Source organism: Grampus griseus (assembly GCF_964374135.1).
Source record: "Grampus griseus genome assembly, chromosome: 11".
Classification (NCBI taxonomy): Eukaryota; Metazoa; Chordata; class Mammalia; order Artiodactyla; family Delphinidae; genus Grampus; species Grampus griseus.
The window spans coordinates 63,824,980-63,850,754 of record NC_139005.1 but is presented as its reverse complement, the minus strand read 5'-3'; the positions used below and the strand labels follow the sequence as shown (position 1 = coordinate 63,850,754).

Sequence of the window (25,775 nt, the reverse complement as noted above, 5' to 3'; positions counted from 1 at the left end):
AAGAAACAAGAAAAATCTCAAACAACCTAATCTTACACCTCAGGCAGTTAGAGAAAGAAGAACAAAAAACCCCCAAAGTTAGCAGAAGGAAAGAAATCATAAAGATCATAAATAAATGAAAAAGAAATGAAAGAAACAATAGCAAAGATCAATAAAACTAAAAGCTGGTTCTTTGAGAAGATAAAAAAAATTGATAAAACACTAGCCAGCCTCATCAAGAAGAAAAGGGAGAAGACTCAAATCAACAGATTTAAAAATGAAAAAGGAGAAGTAACAACTGACACTGCAGAAATACAAAGGATCATGAGAGATTACTACAAGCAACTATATGCCAATGAAATGGACAACCTGAAAGAAATGGACAAATTCTTAGAAAAGCACAACCTTCCGAGACTGAACCAGTCAGAAATAGAAAATATAAACACACCCATCACAAGCACTGAAATTGAAACTGTGATTAAGAATCTTCCAACAAACAAAAGCCCAGGACCAGATGGCTTCACAGGCGAATTCTATCAAACATTTCGGAACAGCAAATGCCTATCTTTCTCAAACTCTTCCAAAATATAGCAGAGGGAGGAACACTCCCCAACTCATTCTATGAGCCCATCATCACCCTGATACCAAAACCAGACAAAGATGTGACAAAAAAGAAAACTACAGGCCAATATCACTGATGAACATAGATGAAAGGATTATACACCATGATCAAGTGGGGTTTATCCCAGGAATGCAAGGATTCTTCAATATATGCAAATCAATCAATGTGATAAACCATATTAACAAATTGAAGGATAAAAACCATATGATCATCTCAATAGATGCAGAAAAAAGCTTTTGACAAAATTCAACACCCATGTATGATAAAAATTCTCCAGAAAGTGGGCATAGATGGAACTTACCTCAACATAATAAAGGCCATATAGGACAAACCCACAGCCAAATTGTTCCTAATGATGAAAAACTGAACCCATTTCCTCTAAGTTCAGGAAAAAGACAAGGTTGCCCACTCTCACCACTCTTATTCAACATAGTTTTGGAAGTTTTAGCCACAGCAATCAGAGAAGAAAAAGAAATAAAAGGAATCCAAATTGGAAAAGAAGTAAACTGTCACTCTTTGCAGATGACATACTATAAATAGAGAATCTTAAAGATGCCACTGGAAAACTACTAGAGCTAATCAATGAATTTGGTAAAGTTGCAGGATGCAAAATTAATGCGCAGACATCTTTTGCATTCCTACACACCAATGATGAAAAATCTGAAAGAGGAATTAAGGAAACACTCCCACTTACCACTGCAACAAAAGGAATAAAATACCTAGGAATAAACCTACCTAAGGAGACAAAATACCTGTATACACAAAACTATAAGTCACTGATGAAAGAAATTAAAGATGATACAAGCAGATGGAGAGATATGCCATGTTCTTGGATTGGAAGAATCAACATTGTAAATGACTATACTACCCAAAGCAATCTACAGATTCAGTGCAATCCCTATCAAACTACCAATGACATTTTTCACAGAACTAGAACAAAACATTTCACAATTTGTATGGAAACACAAAAGACCTCGAATAGCCAATGCAATCTTGAGAAAGAAAAAATGGAGCTGAAGGAATCAGACTCCCTGACTTCAGACTATACTACGAAGCATAGTAATCAAGACAGTGTGGTGCTGGCACAAAAACAGAAATATAGATCAATGGAACAGGATAGAAAGCCCAGAGGTTAACTCATGCTCGTATGGTCACCTTATATTTGATAAAGGAGGCAAGAGTATACAGTGGAGAAAAGACAGCCTCTTCAGTAAATGGTGCTGAGAAAACTGGACAGCTACGTTTAAAAGAGTGAAATTAGAATGCTTTCTAACACCATACACAAAAATAAACTGAAGATGGATTAAAGATCTAGATGTAAGGCCAGACACTATAAAACTTTTAGAGGAAAACATAGGCAGAACACTCTATGACATAAATGACAGCAAAATTCGTTTTGACCCACCTCCTAGAGAAATGGAAATAAAAGCAAACATAAACAAATGGGTCCTAATGAAACTTAAAAGCTTTTGCACAGCAAAGGAAACCATAAAGAAGACGAAAAGACAGCCCTCAGAATAGAAGAAAATGTTTGCAAATGAAGCAACTGATAAGGGATTAATCTCCAAAATATACAAGCAGCTCATGCAGCTCAATATCAAACAAAACAAACAACCCAATCCGAAATGGGCAGAAGACCTAAATAGACATTTCTTGAAAGAAGATACACAGATTGCCAACAAACACATGAAAGGATGCTCAACATCACTAATCACTAGAGAAATGCAAATCAAAACTACAGTGAGGTATCACCTCACACTGGTCAGAATGGCCATCATCAAAAAATCTACAAACAATAAATGCTGGAGAGGGTGTGGAGAAAAGGGAACCCCCTTGCACTCTTGGTGGGAATGTAAATTGATAACCCACTATGGAGAACTGTATGGAGGTTCCTTATAAAACTAAAAATAGGGCTTCCCTGGTGGCGCAGTGGTTGAGAGTCCGCCTGCCGATGCAGGGGACACGGGTTCGTGCCCTGGTCCGGAAAGATCCCACATGCCGTGGAGCGGCTGGGCCCGTGAGCCATGGCCGCTGAGCCTGCGCGTCCGGAGCCTGTGCTCCGTAACGGGAGAGGCCACAACAGTGAGAGGCCTGCCTACTGCAACAACACCAAAAAAACTAAAAATAGAACTGCCATATGACCCAGCAATCCCACTACTGGGCATATACCCTGAGAAAACCATAATTCAAAAAGAGTAATGTACCACAATGTTCATTGCAGCACTGTTTACAATAGGCAGGACATGGAAGCAACCTAAGTGTCCATTGACAGATGAATGGATAAACAAGATGTGGCACATATATACAATGGAATATTACTCAGCCATAAAAAGAAACGAAATTGAGTTATTTGTAGTGAGGTGGATGGACCCAGAGTCTGTCATACAGACTGAAGTGAGTCAGAAAGAGAAAAACACATACCATATGCTAACACACATATATGGAATCTAAACAAACAAAAAAAAAGGTCTTGAAGAACCTAGGGGCAAGATGGGAATAAAGACACAGACCTACTAGGGAATGGACTTGAGGACAGGGGTAGGGGGAAGCGTAAGCTGGGACAAAGTGAGAGAGTGGCATGGACATATATAAACTACCAAATGTAAAATAGATAGCTAGTGGGAAGCAGCTGCATAGCACAGGGAGATCAGCTCGGTGCTTTGTGACCACCTAGAGGGGTGGGATAGGGAGGGTGGGAGGGAGATGCAACAGGGAGGGGATGTGGGGATATATGTATATACATAGCGGATTCACTTTGTTATAAAGCAGAAACTAACACACCGTTGTAAAGCAATCATACTCCAAAAAAGATGTTAAAAAAAAAGAAGGCTAAAATTAACTGTCTACGGATGGCAAGAAAATCTTGGTCCCATTTTGTTGGACTACCCTTTAAAAAAATGACACAATATGATTTAAGCTTTATGTATTTGTTCCCCTGTATCAGTAAATATGGTCTTTGTATTTGAAAGAAGTAGTAGGGAATTTAAGTAACACAATTATTGTGTAAGTTATAATAGCCAAGAGTGTAGAAGGAGAAAAAAAGAAAGGAAGCTAGTGTTCATTGCATGCTTACTGGTTTCTGGATGTTTTCACATGTAGCACCTTATTATTAGTAGTCTGTGACGAGGGTTTTTCTTGAGGTATAATTGCCATTGTGATAGGGTTTTGTATTCTCTATCTTAGGCATAAGGAAATTAAAGCACAGAGAGGTTAGCTGAATTCTCCAAGTTTGCACAGTCATGAATAGCAGAGGCAGTTTGAACCAAGGTGTACCTTCTTGATCCATGAGTCCTCCCTGCAGGTATATAAATCAGTATGGAAAGAGGGAAATCGTAGGCCTCACATGAAATGGACAACCTCTCCTCTGTCTTCCATGAACCGTAGGTTTCATGAAAATGGTTTTATATACATTTTGAATTACTCAAAGCTGGCATTAACAAATAGACCTGAAGTTGGCATTGAAAAGGCAAGCAAGGTCAACAAAGTAATATCTTTTTGGTATGAAGCTAGGTGCATAACAGTATTTATTTTCCTGTTCACCCGACGGTTTGTTTTCCACATCTAACAAGAATGAGGGCATATGCTTTTTTTTTTTTTTTCCCTCTAGGCCATAACATTGCTTTTCCCCACCAAGGAGGTATACTACATCATACTCTGTCTGAAACTGTGATTTAGAAAATGACATAGTAAATACTGGGAAGTCTCATTCCCTGAGCTTCTAGCAGGCCAGCCAGGAAGTCAAATCTCCTTAGCTGTCAGAAGCAGGCCAAAGGTCATGTAGAAATGAATTCATGGTTCAGTCTCCCTCAGTCTCAGGCTCCGCCTGTAAAGATACGTAACTGGGATTCAGATATTATAGAAGAATATCCATTGCAGTGGAACAGACCTGCTCACCAACACAGTTTCTGGAGGTGGCCAGGAGAAGGTTATGAAAACTTGATGGCTACTTAGAATAGCAGTTGGCTGGCATGAAAAATGCAAACGCTTGAAAATCCATGCTTCAAGGAAGCATTTTGATCAATGTGATGGTGTGATGGCATCTCAGTGGCACTGAAATTTTTTACCAATATAGTTTTTGCTGCATTAACCCAAGGTATAAGTCTTGATCTTTTTATTTTGCCCCATTCCTTTGTAGGGCATGGAAACATTCACCACAGAAACTTCTCTTTGTCAGTCGAGATTTTACTGCAGCCACACAACTTTTCCTAGCCCCTTCCAGATTTCTCACTTTGCCAGTGACGAAACACATGTATGATACTGCACATCTCAAACGCCACAGAAGCACGGCAGGGGTGCTCTCTCTTATTTTTAAATGTTAATCTATTTTCGCCTTCCTATTTTCTAATTACTTAAGGGTAAATACTACATGCTTTTGTGGAATAATCTAGGGGAACATTTCTGGGGCAAACTCATTTGGAAAAAAGGAAAAGGAAAACCTTATCAGCTGAATACAAGTTAAAATGGAAACCCATTCAATATGTGGGTACTGCAGCTGGCAGGGGTCTTATGAGCAGAGAAGTGAATGAAGGAGGGAACATGTGGGTTTACCTGCATTTTCCTAAAACTCATGATAAAGCACTTAAAAAAAAATAAAAACTTGTGCAGAAAACAGAATATACTAGACTGAACTTTGAAAAAGTGGTCATTTGTTATATCAAATGTACATGTGTGTGTGTATATTTACATTTATATATGTACATTAAAAATTGGACCAAAAATACTATCTTAGCATCCTAAAACAATAATCTCATTTTCATAGATCCCCAAATTATCTTTTCCATATGCAAATATTTAAAAAACCTACAACACAAGCATATGTATCTATGTATAAAATTTTATATTTTGCTTTTTCTGCCTAACATATTAAAGCATTTTTCCATATAATTATGTCTAATGCCTAATATTCCATTAAGTGGTAGTGTAATTAGCCACTTTCCTATTTTTGAGCACTAAGCCCATTTTAATGTGTGAAATTATAAGTTAAAGTTGGCTTCCATGAATATGAATTTCTATGTAGTTTAGATAGGATGGCCAGAGGCTCAGCTTGTTACTGCTTCTGTTTGCAAGAACTCTACAGTGTGAAATCTCATCTCTGGGCAGAATATTTTTCTGTATATAACTGTCATTAAAAATAGATTGTTAAAAAACTGGTACTTTTTTTTTTTTTTTTTTTTTTTTACAATCTACCTGGTAGAAAAGTCAACACGATATAACTTCTGTTTTTATTGCGTTTGTGTAAGTTTCCACTGAAATTTTGCTGCCTATGGGCACTTGCCCAAGAAAGTTAGCCAGGGGCTAATATACGGAAAGCCACTCTGCTAAATCAACTCTCCAAATCTATGACTGGAGTCAGAGCTTCAGGAATCAGTTTCTGCTATTTGTCACTGTCAAAAATTGACTGCTTTGAAAGAGACTAAAAACCTAAGTACTGATACCATTGTTTGTCAAAGTAATTGTAGAGGGTATGTCCTACTGTGATAGGTCTTATGAAAATGCAGGCAGAGATTAGAAGTTAAAAAAAAAAAAAAGAGAGAAAGTACATGTGAGCCTTGATTTAGATTGATGCTACAGCTCTTTTTCTTCTTCACGGTTTTGCTTTTTAAACACCTTCTTTGATGAATCACCAGGCTGCTAGATCCCATGAGAGATCGCCTTGTCTGTCCCCTTACCTTGAAGCAGGACTATAAATCCATGACCCAATGCTTATTTTTTGTTTGTTTGTTTTTTGCTGTACGCGGGCCTCTCACTGCTGCGGCCTCTCTCGCCGCGGAGCACAGGCCCCGGACGCGCAGGCTCAGCGGCCATGGCTCACGGGCCCAGCCGTTCCGCAGCATGTGGGATCTTCCCGGACCGGGACACGAACCCGTGTACCCTGCATCGGCTGGCGGACTCTCAACCACTGCGCCACCAGTGAAGCCCCCAATGCTTATTTTTTAAAAACCCTCCAGAGAGGTAGGCTCTTTGGGGTAGCTGTTTCAACACTGCACCCTGCCAGGAGGGGTATCTTTGGTTTCCATGCCACATTTAAACGCCTTTTTATTTAGGCCTTAGTCGCTTCAGAAGGTCATTCTAAGCTGCCTCAAATGGATTATCTTACCCCCAATTAATGGACATTGATTATTCAGTTCTCTCAGAGAAAGATTGTGGTTCTTCTATTTTAAGAGCCCAAAACAGATAGGCAACTTCCATAGATGCCACAGCCCTGAGATTTGAGGGGAGACAGAATTTGGTTTGGAAACACAGAGCTGGTTCCCAATAGTCTCTAGAGCACATGAAAGCATCACACAAATGTAAAGCAATATTAATAATATTTACTGTTAAACTCATAAAAACAGATAGTGTAAATCTTACTTATCACCTATTTAACCTACATTTTGGGGGGGACAAATATGAACTAATAAAAGCTGAAATATATGGGACACAAAAGATAATCCAGGATTTCCCTGGTGGTGCAGTGGTTAAGAATCTGCCTGCCAGTGCAGGGGATATGGGTTCGAGCCCTGGTCCGGGAAGATCCCACGTGCCACCGAGCAACTAAGCCCGCGCGCCACAAGTACTGAGCCTGTGCTCTAGAGCCCGCATGCCTAGAGCCCGTGCTCTGCAACAAGAGAAGCCACTGCAATGAGAAGCCCGCGCAACGCAACGAAGAGTGGACCCACTCGCCGCAACTAGAGAAAGCCTGTGCGCAGCAACGAAGACCCAATGCAGCCAAAAAAAAAAATTAAAAAAAATAAATTTATTAAAAAAAAAGATAATCCAAACAGATGCAACATGTTTAAAAGTAAGAAAATAATCTCAGACATAATAGGAAGAATAAAGCATAGAAGATGTTAATTAGCAGTTTCCATTCAGGGATATATTAATCCTTAATTTTCACAGTCTGAGAATATGTTTGAAAAACTGACGCTTGAAACTCTTTGAGAGATTTTAACTTATTGCGTACAAATCTTTGTTTAGGTGGGCCAGAACTTGCATTTGGGAAATGAACCATTTCCATTCTCGGTTCTGAGCCCAAGTGCGTATGATTTTATGTGGAAAGGAGGCACCCAGAAGCATTTTCTTAGAGAACATTGGCGGCCGAGTATGCTGAGAATGGGAAGGGCAGTGGGCAATGGCAGGTCACCACATCAACACCCAGAGAGAAATAATCCACTACACCCTCCCTGTTGGGCTCCCAGCCTTTCTGTCTTCTGTCCTGACACTCTAATGGCTGGACAGTGGCTTCCTGCTTCACATACAGGAGATCACATAATGTATCAAGCATTATCTTCCTGTAGAAATGACACATGATGAGCTGGGTTTTGCTCCCAGTTACTTAAGTTCTAGCCCAGGGCACTGAATTCATTATGCGCTGAACATGAGGATCTGAAAGGGGGTTTGATCCTTGTGATTGTGTACTGGGTTCTTCCGTGAAATCATTTGCTGGTGACTTGTATAGCAGTACATCCTGGTAAATACTTATCTCGGACTCAAACCAGAGGCCCCAAACAGCAGCTCTGGCCTAAATCAACCTTGTTAAAATGCAGCTGTCTCATCTCTTTTCTCTCTTGAGGTTCAGCACTGTTGGATATGAAGTCACAGTCACTGGGATAAACAATTTTCTTTCCTCCAGCACACCAAAAAAGGAAGAAAAAGAATTCAAACTGCATGTATGCTATTTAAATAGGCACCCTTCTGATCCTGATTACTACTTCGGGAAAACCCTTACCCAGTTTTTAAAGGTCACCACTGTCGCATGCTACATTTCTTTCCTAAGTGAATTACCAGGTCCCTTTATACGTGGCTTGAACCGTTCCTAACTCTCAACCCCAGGAATCTGACGTGGAGTCCCTGCTCCACTTTGGAATCTAAAAATAGAATAAATAGTAATTAACATGGACTTTTCGGGCAAACCATTTAAACATCTGGTCGTTACTTCCTAGTTATGTGATTTCAGACAAGTTTCTTAGCCTCTGTGAGTCTTGGTTTCCTCATGTGCACATTTAGCATAATATGTATAACACAAGTCTGTGAGATTTAATTGAGCTAATGTGTTTAATTATTTCATATATAAATTAAATATGTAAATTGTTTTACCTCCCAAGGGAATGGATCAGCAATTCGAATTACAAAGTCAGGAGATTTTTGGAGAGAGACCATAAACCAGCAGGTGGAAGAGGCTGGGGTTTTGGGGTGGTGGTGAGAATCAAGGTCTCTAGAAATCCCCCGATAGAGATGATTTCCTTGTGCAGGAAACCAGGTCTGCCACCAACTGATACGAGGTTTTTGGAAGTCATGACTGACAATGACACCAGCCACTGCTCATTTAATAAAGGCTAGTTATCCTGCTAAAATTCAGACCTAACATAAAAAGTGTTTAAAAATTTGGCTAAGGTATATGTGAAATTAATTCATATAAAGATGACATAAATTTCCAGGCAGGAATGCTATGATTTTATTCTCAAACTATTAAATATTTGGATTTGAAGAAAGGCTAAATTGGAAACTGGATGACAGGCACTTAGTAATCATCTGGTTTGGTGAGAGGTAGCTCATGCATTTTCTTTCCCTCTTATTCTTTCTCTTGTAAGAAGAGTTTGAAGTGGCAATCTCGCAGGATGGTCAGTGCCATGTTTCAAATTGTAGCACCTCATAAAGGAATCAGCCCTTTCTGGCAGATTCATTGCTCTTTAAAAATTATTTCGGGAGTGACAAAAATATTGAGAAATTCTACAGAGCTCAAAATCTTCTGTATAGGGTGCGAATAAGGAGCTTCTCTTGTTTTGTGATACACAGGGGCTTAGGAAACTCTAAGCAGACAAAGATACTTCGTTTCACAAAGAACTGTCTCTTAGATTCAAGTATACCTTATTAAACACTGTCTGGAGAACATGAAAATGTTTCATTGATCTTTGGTGTCCTAGGGGTAGTTACAAGGCAGATGTCCAACTCCAAGTTCACCATTGTACCTGGTATCAGGAAAAGTGATGAAAGAGATGGAAGCAATGACTTCCTCCTGCCGGGAACTTGAGATAGGATGGAATGAAACAGATGGGAAGATGGGGAATAGAGAGACTTGGAAACAGAAACACGTGAATCCTAGGTGGATCTGTCACAGATGGATCTATGTCATAGAAAGATTGACCCAGAAAGCTGGCGGACAGCTAAAAGGGTTGGGAATTGGGATTGGTGTTGAACTGAGGCAAGCTGTCGTAGCCGTCTTCGCACAGTAGGGTGGAGGCCTTAGAGTTGAGAGCGTAAGAGTATAGAGGAACAAAGTACGGAGTGTGTGCAGAGCGGGTGTGCGTTTGCAGACTAAAACATCATCCCTAATGCAGGCCTTGTGACCTCTTTTTCAGTTAGAGGCGATCCCATGTGATGCGTGATGTGTGTCTGGAGTCAGACCATGTCGGAACCCCAGGCCTCCCATTAGCTGCATGGCCTCATGCTGTTCAGTTTCTCTGAGTTTCAGCTTCTTTGTCTATCCGTTGGGGATATGGAGGGTACGTACCCCAGAGTGTCACTGGGAGGAATCAATGAGCTAACACACCTAACACGCATCTGCCCCCCACACAAACTCAATAGATGGGAGTTTAAACACAGTTAAGCTAAGTTTGTGCTCTACCTGGTTTTTCTAGCTAACGGAGCTTTGAAAATACTGTCTACCAAAAAGAAAAAGAGGGCTTCCCTGGTGGCACAGTGGTTGAGAGTCCGCCTGCCGATGCAGGGGACACGGGTTCGTGCCCCGGTCCGGGAAGATCCCACATGCCGCGGAGCGGCTGGGCCCGTGAGCCATGGCCGCTGAGCCTGCACGTCCGGAGCCTGTGCTCCGCAACAGGAGGGGCCGCGACAGTGAGAGGCCCGTGTACTGCAACAACAACAACAAAAAAAGATAACATAATTTCCCCTAAAATTAGGCAATCCTACTGTGACACTCAGGTTCCATAGCCTGGATGTAATTTTCAAATGTGGCCTCAATATAAACAAAGCATCAACATGATGGGACTTGGAAAGCCAGTGACCTCAAGAAGCAGCACACATCTGTCCTCAAATTCTAAGTTAAACATTGATGGTAATTTTTTTTTTTTAAATCAGGCAAGCATTTCAAAGGCTGCTGTCTACATTCTCTCTTTATGACTTAGGCTATCCAAAAATATGTTCAAAGATCAAAAAACAAAACTCCAGACTCTTGACCTATTTGAATATTCTAATCTCACTCTATTTTTGCTTTCTGACACTGAGATACAATTAAGAACAGACAACTCCTAACACTATGCTGGTTCCTAAAAGTTCCCCTCCTACACTAGCAGAAGGAGAAAATTCAGGGAAGCTCCTTGTCAGAATATTGATTTATACATGCAGAAGTAACACCTTAAACTGAAGAGCAGTTGGTTAACTTTTGCTAAATAACCTCTCACCACATTCCAGAGTGTTTGCAGCTTAGAGAATGAGGAGACATGACTAGAAGTATTTTTAAAAAAAAAAAATTTTTTTTCCCTTTTTTTAAAGGGTTTTTTTAAATTATGTGTAACACAAAGTTATTTAAGTCAATAAATTTTTAAGGAATTTCACACGTTCTGATTCTTTCCACTGCCAATCACCTTAGTTTCTCCTAACTCATAATCTTCAAGATAAAACAGCCCTTTCAAAAATAAGTTATCATGTGAGTCAGCCCACAATTCTTTTAGTTAGGCTTCTTTGATCTCCAATGAAATATGGACACACTTCAAAATTCCCCACCTGTAATCTTTGGGATCCAATTTCCTCAAGTGATTTACTTTAGGACCATGTTCAGGGTCAGGAGATGGATCTGCCAAGTTCTGACAGGCAGAACCAGGGTTTTTTAGAGGGTTTGACACCCTCTAAAAATGTATGAGGTTCAGATCATATTCCCTCCTAAGCCATCACACCCTAGAACAGTACAGATCATTGGGATATGCCAATACCTAAGGTAAAAAGTTAGGTTTTTCATAGTTCACTTGGCAGCTCTGTCTTGTAGTTCTTTCCCACAGATCTAACATGTAGTTCTGTGAGTAAAGGAAACCACACCGTTAATCTACGAGGCGTTTCCAACGATGTAGGTTTACAGAAAAAGCCCCATCGGGATAGACCTCAACTCTTTTCCCTTCTAATAGAATTGTCTGTAGGGCCTCACATTTCACTCACAAATCCTCATCTCTCCACTCCAGTGTTATCTGAAGTCCAGCAAATTGTTCTTGCATATAAACTCATTATGTTCCACCCAAAACCAAAAATACTGATTTAGAAGTTACTTTCAGAAAGGATGTTGAAAGGAGGGGCTCAGTTTAGAATGAAGGGCATTACCCCTAAGAACACTGTTCTCTAAGCGTTTTAGATGGTTTGCCCAAGGCTGGATTCGCTGTGCTCTGGGTCCTCCTACTGCCCGGTGCTCTCCTGTGTTTTCCAAGCTGGACTCCTGCCAGCTCCTGGGGGCCAGGTAAGACCCTGTGAGCACCCTGACATACATGCCTGCTTCACAGTCTCGCTGTGTTCCATCAGGGAGAAAATAACTGCACGTTATTAGCAGCTTGGGGGACATTTAAAAGGGAGCAAAAAAGCAATCTAAATGGTTTATTTGTTCCCTGAGTTCTCCTGAAGAGATAAAAAGAGAGAAGAGAGGAGATAAGGCTGGCAGGGGACGCCAAGTGGCAGAAGTTTTGTTTGCAGTAGACTGACAGAAACCTCCCATCAGTCTTCCCAAAAGCTTAGGTGCCATTCCTCTTTGTCTTCAGGCACTTGAAATCTGGAAAGAGTGGACAGGAGTGAGTGAAAGAGATACTGAGACTGTCAGTGGTGCTACAGTGAGAGGAAAAATACTCCTGAAACTGCCAAATGGTACTGGAAACCATGAATCTCCCCCCCGCTCCCCCAAAGAGCAAGTGATTTTCTACTCAATGTATCTGTTTACTTGAGGAACTCATTTGGCATCAGACAGACCTGGGTTTGAAAAATAACTTTTTAAAGGCCACATACTGTAGAATTACGTTGATAGGCAGTGTCTAGATAGGCAGTGTCCATAGAGACAGAAAGTAGATCAATAGTGGCCTGGGGATGAGGGCTGGGAATGGGAGTGATTGCAAATGGGCACAAGGTTTCTTTTTGGGGTGATGGAAATGTTCTTTAATTAGGTTGTTCTGATAGTTGCACAACTCTATGAATTTTCTAAAAAATCATTGGGGAAAAAACAAAAGTAAATTTCAAACACGTAAGTACATATCGTTCTACATTTTTCAACAGCATTTTACATATAAGGAAATGAGGCTCAGAGGGTTGATGGGATTTGGTGGGATCTGTCCTCATTTGATCCCTGCCACACGTTCTCCTAAGAGCTAATTACTGTGATGTGCAAAAGTCGTAAATACTTTCCTTCCAAGGAGCTTATACTCCTGTAGACAACAAAACAGGTAAACAAGGCATCTTTTTATGTAACGGCACAAAGCGGCTTGGCACTGACACTTAGAAAACAGGGATGTGTGTAATGAGGTGCCAGTCGTACGGTACAGCGGAAACAATACGCTGTGGGTTAAAGATCAAGGTGATGCTGAGTATTATCAGGGCACTTAGTGAGGATGAGGAAGAAAAAACTATAGAATCCCATTAGAGTAAGTATCAGTGCATTCCTGTATAGACACCAAGATGCATGTGGGACTTCTTGGGGGTAAAAAATGTTCTGCAGCCTGATTGGAGTGGTGCTTATATTGGTGTATACAGTTGTGAAGACACATTGAACTGTACACTTCATATCTGCATTTTATTATATGTTGAGTTCTACCTCCATTAAAAAAAGGCATGACGTTGCTAGTCAAGGCACAGAAAAGAGCAAGGAAATGACTGGAGGAATCTCTGAGAATCTACCGTAGGAAGGCAGACTGCAAAAGGGAGTGGGTAGTTCTAATATTTAGAACATTGTTCTTGTGTCAGGATAAGCAACCCTAAAGCTTCTACCCTACGAGAGAGTACACTAGTAGAAAATGGCTTTGGAATCAGAAAAAGGGTGTCTGAATCCTGAGTTCTCACTGGCTAGCCATGTGGCCTGAGCCTGGGTTCTTCATCTCTCCAAGGGGTCTTAGTATTGACCTTACATCAAGAGGTGTGGTGGTGAAGAGCAGGATCCTGCAGACACATGTTCTGATTTAAAGGGAGACTGGAATATTTTGAGGAAATATCCCTCAACTTTGGAAACAGTATTGGGAGAGGATTCCCAGCATACATCAGTTCTGTTTCAGATGGAACCCCAGGTCAACCTAGAAACATCATGCTTCCATGATGAGGGTTTCAGTACCTGAAATAACATTTTTTTTTTAAACTGCTTTATTGAGGTTATACTTCACCTACCAGAAAATTCACCTTCTTGAAGGATACAATTCAGTGGATCTTAGTAGATTCAGAGTTGTGTTAACCATCACCACTATCTAATTTTAGAATACTTTCATCAGCGCACAAAGAAACTCATACCCACCAGCTGTCATTCCTCATGCCTCCTCCTCTACTGCCCCCCACCCCACCCTGCAACTCCCAGCCTTAGGCAGCCATTCATCTGCTTTCTGTCTGTGTGGATTTGGCTGTCTGGTCTATCCATGTTGTAGCACGTATCAGTGCTACACTCTTTTTCATGGCTGAATAATATTCTCCTGTATGACTATAGCATGTTTTGTGTGGAAATGCATCTCCACTTTGGGGGGCGAGTATAAACCTAGGAGTAGAATTGCTAGGTCATATGAATCCTCTCTGTTGAACATTTTGAGACACTGTTAAACTGTTTTCCGAAGCGGCTACACCCTTCAGAGCTGTGTGAGGGTTTCAATTTTGCCACGTCTTCACCACTACTTGTTACTGACAGTCTTTTTGATTTAGTAGGGCCTGGACTTTGAATTCTTTTTATGTGGTGTCAGAGCATAGAGAAGGGCGTGGTCATTGGGGCCACACTGTGTTACTGCCACCTTCCACTCATGCGTGCTAAGCCTTACCCTGGATTGGCCTTGTGACCTCTTCTCCATGTCACCCCCAGTCTGTCTTCATCCACCGTTTCTCACACATGGGGGCTAAACTCGGATATCCTGTCTTTCATCAGAACTGTATGCTGATGTCCTCTGAACCCTAAGGCTGTCTCAGTCTCCTCACAAAAGAAAGTATATAAGTCTAGTGGTCAGAGCAGTGCTTTTTCAGTGGCAAGGAAATAAAGGCTCTGATCAGTGTCTTCCATAATAAGAAAACCTAGTATTTGTTGAGAGTTTATTAGGTGCCAAGTATTGTTTAAGTGCTTTCAATGAATTATCTTTTAGAGTGTATCACAACTCATGGAGGTGGGTAATATTAATCCCATTTTACAGAAGGGTTAAGTAACAAGCCTAAGGACACCAATAGTAAGTGGAGTCATGGTTGGATACACATCGGTTGAGTCCAGGCTCAGAGCTTTTATCTACTTGTGGTACTGTCTCATAATTAAAGTATAATTGACTACGCTTAATGGGTCTGTTTATCTTCACCACTGTTTTTCTAGAAGCTAGTACAGTCCCTGGCTCACAAAAGAGCCCTAATAAATATATGTTGAATAAATGAAAGAATGAAGGAATAAAAGTAATTTGCAGTATTTAAGGCCTCTTGTTCACAATTGGAAAGAACCTTAGCCACGTGTAAAACAAGTAGGTTTGCATGTGTGTATGCGGGCTCCCTCTCTTTCATCCTTTAATTATTTAAGTTCTTGTTTATCAGCAAGTCCTCATTCTTCTCCCTTATTCTTTAGTACAAATAGTACAACTGAATTGCTGACATTTCATCTAATTGCAGGGTAACAGATTGTAATGGATTAAAGATTCACAATACAAACATTTGGCTTGCTCAAAGCGAGGCAGGAGTAAAGCAGAAGGTGAAAACATTTTATTTGAAGAAGTCACAAACAAGATAATAAAAAAAATTGTTCCAAAGCATATGATGAACCACCAGAAAAGATGACATTGTACAAGATCCAAATGTGTGGAATTGGAGGACAGGACAGAACGAGACATTCTCCTGCATTGATGACACTGCTTCCCACTCAGAATCCTCTTTGCTATTTCAATAATAAAACAACCAGATACAGGCAAGATTGCCCTTGTCTATATCATTTTTCTCACCCTTCTTTTGTTTTCTATTCATTCCTGTTTCAATTCCCACTCCTCACTTTATGCTCCTCCAATCTATATTCATGAAATCCATGCTTCTAAACCACTTTGCTGTATTTAAAGTTCGACTGAAAACTCTCACTCTTTAAATAAAAAAGAAAACTAACACCTACACTAGTTTCTATTAAAACAGATTTCCTTGGCACTACATGTATCCAGAAATTATATCTCTTGATGATTTTTCCTTTAGTGACCCATTTGAGAGACTATATAATGATGTTGTTGCTCAAAACATTTTGGTCAGAGTCAGAATAGAAGTCTCACAAGAATATCTACTTCATTACTTGATCATAATAACTAAAACTATTTTACTCAGTTGGATCATCACCTTATAGGCCATACTTGGAAACAGCTTATGACCATTTCAATCAAACTTACCTTTTAAAGACAGGCCACAACTGAGGACAGAGAGAAGACTATTGTATACTGAGAAAGACTTTTGGAGAGAGGGGCTGGAATTCAAAATATGTACCATATAGGCAGTACAACTGGAATAACTGGGTATCCTTCAAAGATGACTTCTCTGAAGGTGGTATGACTCATGCATGTTTGTAAAAGAAAATTTTTATTTTAATTTGTCCAACCGATTCACTTGGAAATACTTATTTAAGCACTTGGGATGTTCCAGGCACAGTGCCAGGCACTGGGGATAAGAAGAGAAACAAGATTGGCAATATCCTTGGACTCACTGAGTGTTAGTCAGTTAAGTAGCAATATGGCAGAGGAGAGAGAGAATGGGTTTGGGAGTCAGACCTAGGTCTAAATCTTTATTCTGGTGCTTACCTTCTGGGTGCACCGGGCCAATGGGGATTGGCCAATCCCAAACAGGGATCTGAAGAATGACCCCATAGGACTGCACCAAGGATTACCTGAGATCATGTGAGAAAAGCACTTAGTAGAGTGCTTGGCATAGAGGTGGGGATGGCTTTCATATTCCAGCTCTTGTCCTTGGGAAGAACAAGTTTTACGAGCTTTATTTAGCGTCCTGAGTTTAGGTTGATCAGTCTGACATTGTAAGGGACAAACTGTCACTAAACTACTTCATTTAGTCTTCTTTCTCAGGATATCTGTTCAAGCTTTCACTCTACTTCTACCTGGGCCTGTCATTGGCGGTCTTAGCTCTGTCAGTTGTCTCTTGTTCACCTCTTAACTTTTGGAAGGCATTCTTAGTTTCCTTCTGCCTATTCAAAATCTACTCAGTTTTAAAGACTAGCTCACTTTTTTCAACTCTTCCACGGACCCTCCCTGTCCGTACCTTTTCTTTGCGCCTAAAACATACGGTGCCCAGTAATTTATACTTCAGATCTGGCTCTTTACAAAACTGCTTTTGTTAATTTTCATTACGAAATTTTGCTACAATTATTGACCGTTTCCCATATGTGAATCTTAATCTTCCATTCCATGCACTTTACAGTGGTAATTTCACAGATATTCAATATATGTTCTGAATAAATGAATGGGAATTTAAATTCTATTAATGAATTTTTTTTATTGGAAAGCAAAATCCCTCTGCCTTCATTAAATTCATCAGCAATCATGAGTGAATAATAACATGTTTGTGTTAATGAGTACCTTTGAACTTTAGGGCTTTGTATCCTGGACAGGACCTTTGAATTTTAGGACTTTGTATCCTGGACAGGAATTCATGCTAAGTATTTATGAAATATTATGAAGAAGAAACAAAAATGCCATAGCTATTTACTGTTTTTTTTTTCTTTTGCTGTGTTACATTTGCAGTGTATTATAATATTTGAGAGGGAAAATATACATGTAGATTTTAATCAGTTGAATGTTGTCAAAGAAAATTGACCAAATGTTGAAATTCCAAAATAAACAAGCCAAAGCTGAGGAAAAACTAATTTGTATCAGTTTGGTTTTGCTCTTTTTTTTTGTTGTTGCATTTAAGTTGAGTTTATAGCTACACTTGGAGGCTAAAGAGACTGAGAGACACTGTTTAAAGCAGATGGTATGGTGAAGTAGAAAGAGTGGTGAAGTAGAAAGACCGGTGTTTGAAGTTTAGCTCTGGCATTGGTTGTGTGAACCTGGACAGACTACTTAGACTTTCCTGGGCTCAGGTTTGTTTTTCCCCTCATTTTGTAAAACAGATTTAATATGCCACTTTTGAAGACTGTTGTGAAGTTTTTTTGTGGACACACAGTAGATTCTCAGTAAATAGTAGCTCTTATTATTATTGGTGTTTATAACTTAGGTAGAGAAGTTAAGGGAAGCTTTTAATAAGATGAATTTTGGAACCGAGGGAGCTGGGTTGGAAATCCAGGCCTCTGGGCCATGACAGCTGTGAAGGGGAGGGTAATGCAGTAGGTTAAGGTATGATAATGGGGGAACCATGGGAGGTCGTCAAAGGGCATTTTCAAAATGTCCAGGGTTTCTCCCTCCACTTAATTCTTTAGAGTCTAAATTTATTTTTTCTAGGGAATTCACAGTAAAAAAAAAAAAAAAAAAAAAAAAAAAAGGGCCAACTAAAGAATGTCGCTTGCTGTCTGGTTCTACAAGGATTGAGTCATTAGCTACTGGAGTTGCTGACCTTTAACATACCCTGAAAGGAGCTCAGGGTGGAGATCAGGAATGAGGCACTCTGTGCTCTGGGAAAACTGGCAGAACAAGGCTTTCAGATAGTTAGATATTTTCAGGAGAAAATCTTATGAACCCAAATTCTTGCATCTTCCCATACTTTAAAGCACTAAAATCGTTAACTGAGATATCTTTTCCTTGTGGCTAGTAGCAACCTTCTACAGAGATGTGCTTTTGCTTGCCAAACCTCTTTGCCAAGATCACATATATACTAACCTCCCCCCTTATGTCCTCCTGAGAGTTCCTTGGAGCTATCTGAGAGGCTGTCTCTGGGGCTATAGTCCTCAGTTAAGTCCCCAATAAAACTGAAGCTCACAGTCCCCACGTTTTTATTTTAGCAGACAAATGATACCAAATTTTCATTTAGAATCTCAGTGAAGTGAGAATTTGTTTTCATCCATTTGTGCCTGAAAAGGCTTTTTAACTAGAAAGGCAATCAAATTACAGTCCTACACACTAGAAGGATATTTCCAGTTATTCTTTCCTATGATGTTTTTAGAAACCACATCATGAAGACAACAATACTTATTATGCATAGCAATATAGTTATAATTGGTGATTGAAATTCTGACAAAACTCAGATGCAAGTAAACCACAGCTATGGCCAAAGACATATCAAGAAATCAAATGCAACTCTACTTAGTTTAAAGGGAAACTATTATGTTGCACGTACCACAAAATGGACACATAGATACTAAGTACACTAAAATATATCATGGTCTTAATATAATATTATTGAATTGTTTTATATCTATTTTATTATAAATCTGACTAGCAACAAATATTCTAGATACAATAAACTTAGATTTTGTTCATATTCTTGGACTTCTCCTTGGAATTGATTCTTTCCCATTTCCCTCTGGGTAAATTTCTATGTTGCCAGCAGAGACTCAAATCAGAGCTTTAACTAAATCTTAACTTTAAATAAAAGTTAAATTAAGCTGAGCCACAAGCTGTCCGTGCATCATGGAAACAGGATAAAAAGGTTTATACAGAGGAAAGAGATCCTGAATAAGCCTTTACCCCTCACCTCCCCCCAAAAAATTAGTGAGAGAAACTCATCATTTTCATGACCATCAACAAAAACAACTAGAATGATTTTGCTAAGCATCTATACTGCCTCCCTTTGATATAAAAAGACTGAAAAGACAAAAGGGTACTAAATCACTTTCATTGTTTGGTGCTAAGATACTTTATTGATGGTTTTTCAGAATACTTTAGACTTCATTTGTAAAATAAGAACACAGTTACCATAACATGGACTTTAAAATGGAAGTTTTGAAGCATCTCTCATGTATAATAAGCAACTCTGCCCCATTCATTAATTCGAAAATATTTTTTTACACCTACTGTGTGCTTGCCTCTGTGATTAAACTTGGTTTCACAGTTGGGAACAATAGATACGCTGCCTATAGTCCAGTGGGGAAGACAGACGATGAAGAAGTAAAAATAAGTATACCTTCCTGGAATGCCGGGGGTCAAAATGAGTGTCTGTTGCATTTCTCTAATGTGATAGTTTGTGAGTGACAAGGTAGATTCTTACGGGCTTCCATATTAAAGTTCCTGCACTTAACCTTTTATGAGGAACGAAAGTTCAGGGCACTAATTTGTTGTGCGGAGATTCTTGGAGGGCGTGAGCTACCAACTGACTGCTAAGTATACTTAGAAACAGCATCAGTTCTTGATCCTTGGACAAAAGAGATGCCATAAGGAGTAATGACTTGAACGCATTCCAAAGGAATATCAAGTAACTTATCATAAGCTTAAAAAAACTTTGGATTTTTGATTGAATATGTATTCTCCAAATGCTTTTCTGTGAATTAAATGTTTTTCTAATTAGACTTAAAAATGTGGAGTTTTCTTGCAAAACTGATTTTCTATTAAGGCACTAAAGTAGTTTCTCTTCCCTTCTGCTTGGGTCCTAATTAAATTATGTCCCAACTTGTTTTAATTCAGCAACCAGTTTTTTTTCCATTTGTACTAGATTACAGAATCTCATTTAAAAATCACTCTTTAACGAATTCTACACAAAGCAGAGGTGATGGACATTTTCTAATGGAGACAAAATAGTACTGGTCAAGTTATGAGACAGACTCCTTAAAAAGGATCCAGTTGCATTCTGGTGGTATTTTATGCTGTTTTTAGGGATTAAAAAGTAGCAGTGGAAGGCATAGGGATGAAAAATTAGGAACAAATGCTAAAATAAAAAGGGTCTAAATGCTTTGAAGATGTACTTGATCCTGGGGTACAGGACTGATACAGTTGCTGCAATGATCATAATTAAAATTCATTAAAAAAGAAAATGGAGTCATAGCTATTGATCATAATATTTGAAGTAATTAAGTAAAAATATTAAAAGAATGGATTACTCCAAATATCTGGAGGTTGGCTTCAGGTTTGACTTATGGATGACATAAATATTCTTGAATGATTAAAATGAAGAAAATCTTAAAAATTCACCAGGTAGCCTGAGGCTATACATGTTAGAAGCCTTTTGCCAGTGGAAGAACTGTATATACTGATTATAAAGGATGATGTTTGAGGCCTTAACCTGAAAAGGGGGAAAATTAAGACAATGGTTTTATGCGTAACCATCTCTTGAAACTCAAAGGACTTCTGTTTTAAAGAGACAAAAGGAAGAGAAAGGTTTAGCTGTCTTGCAAGGTCAGATTCCATCTTCACCTGTTAGCAGGTGGAAGGAGAGTGGGTCATCAGTCATGCAACATTAAACAAAAAAAAAATGGCTAGCGAACCTGAACTACTAGTAAGGGAGGGGACTTGGATTGTGTTAGTCATAAAAACGTCATAAAGTCAGGATGGAAACTTCAGCACAGAGGTTTTCTCCACGGGCTAGAATCTAACAATGGGAGTTGTGTGCTTGTTGAAGCTCTTCTGGCCTAATTTCTCTCTTCAACACCCCCTGTGTTTCAAACATGTGCTTAGTAACTTTTAGATAAGGCTCCTTTCCAGTTTCTCCCCAATTGCTCGCGTATTTAATTGCTTACTAAGATAACACATAATCCTTTAACTTACGTAATTGCTTCATCATCTTATGACTTTTATATTTTTTAACTTTAAACAACAAAGCCTACCCCATGCTGTCAAAACCCTGGGGTTGGATCCTAGTGGGCTGTATTTAACCCGTTTAAATCCAAGTCTCTCCTTGAACAGACTATTAATGACTAGCGGTTCAGTTTCTAGATTCCAAAGCTGTTTCTTGAATTCGTTTTTCTCGCTTTCTTTGGTATCTTTCACTCATTGTGACATTAAAAAGAAGATTTAACACTTTAGAGGAAAGCAAAACAAAAATCTTAAACAAAATTGCTCATATAAAATGGAAAAAGAATTTTGTTTGAAACCGTGAGAACTAAAGTCAATCTAAGACTTCAGTTTATTCAAACAACTATAATTTTCTCTAGTTAGTGAACAGTAGCATGAAAAGACAGCACGTTATCAGAAGTAATTCTTTAGACATAAAATGTAATTGGAATCTTATTTATTAGGAGAAAGTTTATACCTGAATCTAGTTATCCAGAGATACTTTGTAAGCTAGACATCTGTTTTATAAGGTTTCCTATATCATGATAAAAGGAAATAGTCACTCAACTGAAAACCAAAAATTATTCCCAAGTAGATACCAAAGAGGAAAGGCTCCAGGGTTTAAAAGTATAGTTATAGAATTATTTCCCGTTAAAAATCTCCAGAGCCATTCAGTAAGTACAGTGGTGGTGAGGAAAAGAGTAGAGCAATACACATAGAGGAAAAAGAGTAGAACAAATAGGGAGATGAAAGCACAAGAAAGAAAGGACACAAAAAAGATTGGTCAAGAAGAAAGAATGGGAGATCTCTTGCTTGTTGAATATGTCAAATGGCAGACTCCACGCTAGGTACTTTATACTCTATCCTATTTAATTTGTAAAATAAGATAATGTTAGACCACTTACTAGATTAAAAAAAAAATACTGAAGTTTAGAGAGCATAAGTGACTTGTCTAAGATCTCTGAGCTAGTAAATGGATCCGTAGGGATTGAAACCCAGGAGTGTTTGATCTTAAAGGCAAGACTTTTACTAGAAATCAGTCTAGCTGGCAATAAGCAAGGCAAAAACTGGAGTGAGGGAGGAAAGTGAGGCAGCACTAAACTCCATGAAAGCAAGAGCAGTGTCCACCCTTTTCACGTTTCTTTTTTTTTTTTAAACACCTGGCACAGTTCTAGGAATATAGCAGTACATAATAAACGTTTGCACAGGCTCCGGACGCGCAGGCTCAGCGGCCATGGCTCACGGGCCCAGCCGCTCCGCGGCACGTGGGATCTTCCCCGACTAGGGCACGAACCTGCGTCCCCTGCATCGGCAGGCGGACTCTCAACCACTGCGCCACCAGGGAAGCCCTGGTGAATCATTTTGAGTAAGTTGGATCACAAAATCTTTCATAGGGAGAGAAGATGAGGAGGAAGAAAGTTATAAAAGAGAGAAAACGGGCAATTCAGGGGGTGAGAATAAAAACGTGATTCTTTTTGGGCAGTCTATCTAAACTCGTAGATTCTAGCGTCATACCTGTCAGCTCAGTGTCAAGTATCAAACTCTGCCCGTATTCAAAGAATTTTTTAAAGAAGAAAATGGCTTGATGGATTACATTTCCTAACACAGACAAAAATATTTACCAACTTTTCAGAAGCCCAGGGGTGTAGTCTTGGAATCCCATACCACTTGATAGTGACTAGTTGGGGGGGGAAGGACATGAGCCATGCCCTCTGGACAGGTGGGCTTGTGAAGGACAAGTGGGTCCTATCTGGATACTCGACCAAGAAGCCAACCAATAATCAATTAACAAAAATCTATCAGTTAATAATACTTGTTATGGTCCCACCCCTATCCCCCAGCCACAAGGAACTTACAAAGTCAAATATGTCAATAAAATATAAAAATTCAGTGAAACAGGTCACTACTTTGTTAAATGACTAGCAACATTATGGTTAAAGGATTAAATGTTTTTCACACAGATGTTGCATTTTAATATAGATATTGGTCTACTCATAGGGAAGAACTACTTAAATAAGTTGTAAAACTTAAAAACTCCATATTATCCTTGGGTGGTTCTATCCACAGGGGCAGTAAATCTATTTCAATATCCAAGAATCTAATTTTGACTAAACGTTTTCCTTCCAAAGAAAAAGCAGAGCTTAACTCAAATAATTTTGACTCGTTTTTTTTTTTTACAACGAAGTAATAATTTTAGAGCACTAATAAAATTCAATTTCAGTATAGTAATAAATAAACCTGTTCTAAAACCTCAATAGTAATAATGGTTACAGAAAACCTTAGGTTGAAAGGATTCCCAGGTGATGTTCTTGGCTGAGCTTCTCTGAAGGCTTGGGTTACTTTCTGATTTCCCTGGTGGCCCCAAAGTGACCACATCTTACAGAATCCAAGGCGTCTAGTGATTCTAAATGACAAAGGCTGTTGGCAATCCCTTGGGTAATTATAAACCCATGTTAGGAACAAAAAAATGGCTGGAAAAGGAGTTGCTTTAGGAATTCAGAGAAGCTGAGAATTGTTTGCTTTTCTGGTTTTGGCCTGTTGAGACACTGGCTCAGAAAAGCACTAGTGTCAGGCTGGCATAGCATAATCAAATAGAATTGATTATTATGCAGTTTAAATGCACTAAGGCTACTGAAATTCCCTTCTTTAAATCACAGAAAAATCCTGGGCTAACCTATTAAAACTGGGGCAAAACAATGTGAAGAATACTGTAAAAATGTGAGTCACTTAAAAAGTGGATTTAATATCTGCCTTTGTGAATTTTATTTGACGTTTTACCCATTGTGCTCTGATATCTTTAGGAGAAACAATGAACTGTCTATAATATGCAGAAATAATCAAGGAAAAAGTGCCATTTCATTTCTATTTAATAGCTATATAATCTATGTAGAAAACAAAGTCTTTGTGGAAAAATACAAAGGAAAAGATGACTTTTCACTGTCCTTTTAAAGAAGCAGATTGTGTGTGTGCGTGTGTGTAATTTCTAAGCTTTTAGAAGTGGTGTGTTTGTCTGTCTGTCCCCTCAACCCCAGGGAATTATCTGTAGACCTGCACAAACCTTTGTTTTCTTTCAAATAAGACCCAGAAGATCAGTATACTTTTTTACGAGGTTATGCAATCCCCTGATCCTATTTTGCTCACTGTCAGAAGCTGGAGGGCCACATCACTCACGTCACCCCAGCAGCTCTCAATAGGTTAGTATGAGAGTAGCAACTGGCGAGTACGGCTTGTCACATTAGAAATGCTAATGTTTTTCTTACCTCTTCCTTCTCTGCACTTTGCAGATCACGCCACTCCTCAGTTACGTGACCGAAATCCACTGTGTTCATGGGGACTTTAAATTCCCCAATGATGTCATGCTTGGAGAAACGATCAAAATCATAGACAGCCATCACCAGAGTTTTGCCACCCAATTCCGAATACGGCACCTAAATAAAAAGATGAGGACAAAATATCTGGTCACAAAAAATGCTTAAAACATGTTACCTGTTTATAGTCTTTAATTTTGATATTTATGTTGGATAAACAGAACAGGGAGATACTTGTGCTTTGGGGTTTTTTTCCTTAAATTGAATCATTTAACTAACTGCTTGGGGCTTAAATTACTTGGGAGAAAATGAGGACTTACCATAGTGATTTATCACTTTATCCCAAAGTTCTAGAAGCTGTTAGTATTATTAATAATAGCTCATACTATTAGTCAGGCTAGAAACACTTCAAGGTTAATATACGAATAAACCAAGCCAATTGCACTTGACTATATAAATAAGTTTTTCTTGTAGAATATTTTGTTGTCATTTTTATGATAAGTTATACTGTCAGGGTGCAACTTAACCGGGTAGATAAGTTGTTTCAAAAGTTCTACTAACTCTTTCATTTTTAAAAGAAATTTTATTGGAGTATAGTTGATTTACAAAGTTGTGTTAGTTTCAGGTGTACAGCAAAGTGAATAAGTTATACACACACATATGTCCACTCTTTTTTTAAAATAAATTTATTTTATTTTTGGCTGCGTTGGGTCCTCGTTGCTGTGCACGGGCTTTCTTTTAGCTGTGAGCAGGGGCTGCTCTTCCTTGCGGTGTGTGGGCTTCTCATTGCGGTGGCTTCTCTTGTTGTGGAGCACGGGCTCTAGGCGCATGGGCTTCAGTAGTTGTGGCACACGGGCTCAGTAGTTGTGGCACACGGGCTTAGTTGCTCCGCTGCATGTGGGATCTTCCCGGACCAGGACTCGAACCCATGTCCCCTGCATTGGCAGGTGGATTCTTAACCACTGCACCACCAGGGAAGCCCCCCACTCTGTTTTTAGATTCTTTTCCCATATAGGCCATTACAGAGTATTGAGGAGAGTTCCCGCTCTTTCAGGCCATTTGGATGTCATAGTT

The 25,775-nt window shown here is 39.3% G+C and overlaps 1 protein-coding gene across 2 annotated transcripts in view; it reads right to left on the bottom strand.

Annotated features, from left to right (window-relative positions):
- Positions 1–25,775, bottom strand: part of SYT1 (synaptotagmin 1) — a gene marked incomplete at both ends in the record, with an annotated part of 539,370 nt that overhangs the window by 106,182 nt on the left and 407,413 nt on the right. For both annotated transcript variants that reach the window (XM_082666570.1, XM_082666569.1), the window contains one exon: positions 24,654–24,821. In XM_082666570.1, the coding sequence (XP_082522696.1) occupies positions 24,654–24,821 (168 nt within the window). The remainder of the gene's footprint in view (positions 1–24,653; positions 24,822–25,775) is intronic.